At 43.7% G+C, this 5,784-nt stretch overlaps 1 protein-coding gene across 1 annotated transcript; it reads right to left on the minus strand.

Annotated features, from left to right (window-relative positions):
• Window positions 1-943: 943 nt before the first annotated feature.
• On the minus strand, window positions 944-5,188 carry LOC134204581 (uncharacterized). The gene is made up of 2 exons (XM_062679387.1): window positions 4,987-5,188; window positions 944-1,596 (listed from the first exon to the last, which is right to left on the minus strand). The coding sequence occupies exons 1-2, from the start codon at window positions 5,186-5,188 to the stop codon at window positions 944-946; spliced, it is 855 nt and encodes a 284-aa protein (XP_062535371.1).
• Between the last annotated feature and the right edge of the window lie 596 nt (window positions 5,189-5,784).

The raw sequence follows: 5,784 nt of genomic DNA on the forward strand, positions 1-5,784 counted from the left end.
TTGACCGCCCACGGTTGCTACTCCGTTATTGCCAGGTCAGCTGTAATTACACAGAGAACCAACAGATGAAGTTTGGGACTAACATCATCTTCAATGTGTAAGAACTGGTGACCCAAAAACAAGCAATACCAGCGCTGGCCGTGTCCGAATGCAGGTCAATTGAGGAATAGGTAAGAATTTGATACTCGCTTTGATAGAAGCCGACGAGTCATCTGCACTTCCACGAGAAAACACTGGGATGTTGGATATATGGGGTAGAGAGTGTGGCAGGGTTCGTTTTGGTAAATGGTCTGCCGTGTATAGCGTGTAGTTTGATTAAAAACAAAAACAATCAAACGAACGCTAATTATTATAATTATCGACCGCACTACACAACTGGATGCGGACTAAATTTTCACTCTCTGATTTATTTACTCACCCGCGTAAAGCGGAACAAAATTACGGCGACCGGTCAATCGTTCCACCTTCCGCACAAAGCAAAACACAATTTCGACGACCGACCGATGCTTACTGGAGAAACACGACTGGACAAAAAAAAAAATTTCACTTTCTCTATTTCATTTTAGAAAAATATTGTAACAAAATATGTTATAAATTTGGCTGGTTAGTTCTTGAAATATCAAAAATCCCACTAGCCCTAACACAATTATTACAGAAGTTGATACCTTCATATCAACATTATAACAAACGTTGATATAATTATTTGGTACAAAAATCTACATCAAAGGTAATTGCCTACATGACGTATAAGAATGCGTTACGATACAAATGACGGATTGTTATCCATAATGTAGGCAATTTCGTTCCATCTTTCCATATTGAACGTGGTTCAAGTAATAATGAAGGTGTACCTTCGATTTATTCCCCAATGCCTACGAACAAAAAAAATAGTGAAAATATACATAACTAATGTCGTTATAATTTTGATATGAGATTAAACTGGTCAAAGATTATATCCTATCGAATTGTCTAATAATTCACGAATCACGAAATCCGGGAACTGCTTGTATTCTTTGAGGAACAGACTGCAGGCTGTTTCGAAATGCAGCTGTGTTGGTGAAACTTGAATTTGCGCAACGCGTTTCAGAATAGTTTCCTTGCATTCTGCCGGTATTGTCTTATTTTTCGTAATGTGCTTTTTTATGTTTTGTACCACGTGGAAGTAACAATTGATCATTAATACGTGTTCACCAAACACCGATCGTGCCGCTTTTTTTAGAGCAATCTCTCCATCGCTAATGAAAGCTTTCACCGTGCAATCTATACCGAGCCTCGAGCACTGATCGAAAATCGCGGAAAAGACAAAATCATAGTCCGCTTTTTCCTGTTTTGTCACAGTAGCAAATGCTACAGGGTGCGCATGGCGCATTTTATCTACAAGACATACCACCATTAGTGGATACCCTTGCATGGTTGTCTTGAACGTGCAGTCTGCACTTAGCACATCCAATGTTCGAAATAGGGATAACAGCTTCACACTAGAGTAAACTATGCGGAAACGTCCGTTGTCTTGATCAATGTCGTAGCCGATAACGAAAGCCGTTTCGTTCTCGGTTGGCGTGGCAGACTTAGATTTGGTCCACGTTGCCAACTCACCTGTGTAGATATAGAGAATAAATATTTGGTGACTACAGCAAAACAGTCTACATAAAAATCAGAGTACCGTAATCCGGGGGAACATTGTTCTTTTTTTTATTGTTTTGGTTTTAAAAAATAAAAACTCGTGTTTTAACCTTTTTCTTTCCATCTTATCTTTTTATGAATAACAAAGATCTAGCATTCGAACTTTTCAGTTTTGACTTAAACTACGTCTAAGGGAAAGTCTCGGATACAGAGCATAAAACGAACAAGACCGTCACGAAATAAGGAGGGATTCCAAACCCCTGATTTTCTTATCAAGCGATTCGGAAACTCTCCGGCAATTTGTCAAATCCATCCACTATCGATTATTGACGCTGAACTATTGGAAAATTCAATTCTTCCATACCCAGTAAAAATTTCAGAGCCAATCAATCCCGTTCATAGCGCGTTTCAATCATTGGTAATTGCCTTCTTTTCGGCTATTATGTATTATTGAATAATGCATGATGTTTGAAAAGCAGTGCTTCCCTCATCAATGCTAATTTGATAACCTATATTGGAACTAGCACCCTAGTGGTTGCCTGATTCCCAGACCGACATGCCGTAATCGATCACAGGAGGTCCGCAAATCGTCCTCCACCTGATCGATCCACCTTGCCCGCTGTGCACCTCGCCTTCTTGTTCTCGTCGGATCATTGTCGAGAATCATTTTCACCGGATGACTGTCCGACATTCTGGTTACGTACCCTGCCCACCGCAGTCGTCCGATTTTCGCGGTGTGAACGATGGATGGTTATCCCAATAGCTTGTAACACACACCAAAAAAATCTCAATTTTATATGGGACGCAATCATTTAAGCTGGCGTAATCAACCGAGATACATTACCAATCATAACATAATATTGTGTCATATTTGCTTCAGATACCCAAAACAATATATTTTCAGTATCATTCTGTCACCAAGTACCGAATGCTAGCCATTAAATGCTTCTCATTACCAAATGTCTTAAATTTACAGTAAGAATGACTGAAATCCAAAGCGCTCCGAACCAAACAACGTAGCCCATGAATACACAGGATTTTGTTTTTACACGATTTTTTTCCGCTCGTATTTTTGATCGTGTGACTTTAATTTGCCACCAAACTCTTCGCAACATGTTTCAAAAAATCCAGAATAAATCAAAGGAAAATCACATGATAATCAATATACGTTTACCATTTAGGATGAGTGGAAAATTGAGAAAATGTAAATCGTGTAAAAACAGAATCCAGTGTACAAGATTCTTGACGCACCAGTTGAACACTGTTTTCGTTTCTCCTTTTTCATCTTCAGCGCAGTCGCAAGCAATAAGCAGTGGATGGGCTGATGCTTCCCCATATTCATCAAATTGCAGAACATGTTAAGCTTCGATCTTCTTTCTGCTAAGCAGCAGAAATGGCATAGTGGTATCGAAAGGGACTCCCACTAATGAGATCAGGTGTTAGATTGACATGCTGAGCCTTACCATTTTTGATACAAACACTAGTTTTTTTGGCCGTGTAAAATTCCGGACTCACATTTTTAATGTCTTGTAAAAATTAATTTGAACGCAATAATGCGTCTTTTGGTTCGCTTGAATATGTCGGTCTTAAATGACCTAATATTACAGGACTTTTTCGTAGTGTGTATGTAACTATGTGCAACTCGTGGTTCATTCGCCTCCTCCACGTACCGTCCGCCATCTGCACCCCAGACCAGAGGATGGAGGTGTCATCTGCGAACAGAAACAGAATGACATGGAGGATTTGGCATGTCTGAGGTGAATTGATTGAAAAGCATAGGCCCGAGTAGACTGCCCTGGGGAACGCCTGCGACAATGTTGTGCGCATTGGAACTCGCTCTGCTGCTGAGACCCGGAATGTCCTTGCCGACAGATAATTGTTGATGATTTTAACCAAGCTGGGAAGATTGTTGCGTTGTCATGCCATACATCGTCGAATGCCCACGACATCGAGTAAGGCCATGCCGGATGTTTTTGAGACAAACTTGTTCTGTCTGAGGACGTTAATAACTCGGGTCAGTTGATGTACGGTTGATCGACTGCGTAGAAAACCAAACTATTCCTCGAGCAAGATGTTGTGGTGTTCGATATACGCAAGTAACCGGCTGTGAATCGCCTTTTCATACAGCATGGATAACCCTGAGAAAAGGCTGATGGGGCGATAACTTTTTGAAGAGGAAGAATCCTTCGCAGGCTTTCGGATGGGGAGATCAGCGAAAGTTGCTCGAAGAACGGAGCACTCATATGTTTGAGCTCGACATTCAGGATGCTGTCGAAGCCTGGGCCTTCATGTTTTTCGATGATTTGATATAGGTCGTCAATTCACCAGCTGAGATCTTCAACTCCTATGAGAAGTCGTTAGGAATAATATTCATGTTGTTAACATGCTCGTTAATGGCTGCTTCGTGTCGACTGACGATGCTCTGCCCACGGTTGTGTGAGCTGACAAAATGACGACCTATTTCGTCGATCTTATCTGCAGGAGTTATTAGGCGATCCTTAGAGCTATTGTTGTCTAATGGGATCAAAGGTGGAATGGACCGAGGTTTGGATTTTGAAATTTTGATCAATTTCCTGAACGGCTATTTCCTTCTCCTTAAGGAAATGCTTCAGCTCAATGGTTTTGTTCTTGAGCGAACAAGTGTTCCAGGTCCGCCTAGCCGCTATTTTCAATGATGAACATGCCAAGAGTGAAGACCTGGTCGAAACGGGTCCGCGTTGCCGAGTGGCAAGCTTGACGAAGATAGGCATCAGTTGCTCCGGGGTGCAGAGCGGAGCAGATTCTACCGGTAAGACATTATCGTTCTGTTGGAGCTTGAACAGACGCATTGGACGGATCGGAATAGCTCGAGGGGGAGCCGCGATGGCCGGATAGTTCACCTCGTTGAGTACAGGAACACGGTTCTACTTCGGCAGGGTGGAAACCTTCTTCCGGATTTCCACTCTTCGGTCGTGGGGTTCGTCATACTTACTTGTTGCAATGCGGATTCATGCGGCAGTTCCTAGTGCCGAGCCTGAAGTTGAGGCAGTTAAAACACTGCGTGACGTCACGGTGCACTAACCGATATCGCTCCCTGTCAACGACGGTGTAATTTGAGACGTTGATCAGCTTAAGGTCCTTCCAGATGGATGAGCCGTGAACCAGATGAACCAGGTAAAACTGGTCTCAATACCTCTTGGCCTTGTCATAACGAGCGATCTTGTGCACGCAACTTTCAAGTTGTGCTTGGAGCTCCTCTTCCTTCATGGTGTGGAGTCCTCGCTGCAATGCCTTGAGCGGCTTCGTGCCACTCCTCGACGGGTTAGTGATGGTCCTTGTTTGCCGTCATCACTTTCACGCCCTCGCTGCAGAGCCGAAAAGTACTTTTCAGCCTCTGCGCGATCAGTAGGCGAATTTTCGGGCTCAAATCCGGCGGATCGCCCTCCACAAACACAGGTGGGCACTTCTCCTTCCGCTCTAGTTGTACCTGCGAGAACCCGTTGGCTGCAAGAATATTCTTGGAGGGGTTTCCCGTGCTTCCATTTGTGGTGCGTTTTGACACCTTGCCAGTGACCGAGTCTCCCATGACGGTCCGGGAGAAAATAACGTCAACGCGACGAAACGAAAACGTAAACACAACAAACGAACAAGAAAAAACGCGAGCAAAAAGCACGTCCGTACGCGCTGCTGTCACAAACCGGAATGAGAAGTGATACCGATTAGCTTCGCAGGCAGTCTTGCCGTTGAAGGGGTGAAGGGTCGTTTGGCCGAAACCCATTCGGCCGAAATCTATTTGGCCGAAATCAATTTGGCCGAAAGGGCCATTTGGCCGAAAGGGCCATTTGGCCGAAAAAGCCATTTGGCCGAAAAGGTCATTTGGCCTAAAGGATCGTTTGACCGAAAGGGTCATTTGGTCGAAAGTGTCATTCGGCCGAAAAGGTCATTTGGCCGAACGGATCATTTGGCTGAACGGGTAATTTGGCCAAAAGGGTCGATTGGCCGACAGGTTCGTTTGACTGAAAGGGTCATTTGGCCGAATAGGACATTTGGTCTAATGACCCTTTCGGCCTAATGTCCCTCGATTGACCTCGATTGGCCGTCGATTGACAAAAAGGTTCGTTTGGCCGAAATGTCCTATTCGGCCAAATGACCCTTTTTTTTCAAGTTCGTTTATTTGATAGG

Source organism: Armigeres subalbatus, unplaced genomic scaffold (assembly GCF_024139115.2).
Source record: "Armigeres subalbatus isolate Guangzhou_Male unplaced genomic scaffold, GZ_Asu_2 Contig722, whole genome shotgun sequence".
In the NCBI taxonomy this organism is placed as follows: domain Eukaryota; kingdom Metazoa; phylum Arthropoda; class Insecta; order Diptera; family Culicidae; genus Armigeres; species Armigeres subalbatus.

What these genes read in the sequence shown, in the direction of transcription:
- LOC134204581 (XM_062679387.1), bottom strand. Translation starts at nt 5,188, where the DNA reads ATGGGAGACTCGGTCACTGGCAAGGTGTCAAAACGCACCACAAATGGA. An exon ending in GATCGCGCAGAGGCTGAAAA is followed by an intron (nt 1,597 to 4,986) that starts GTACTTTTCGGC and finishes ATATCTACACAG; the next exon opens with GTGAGTTGGCAACGTGGACC.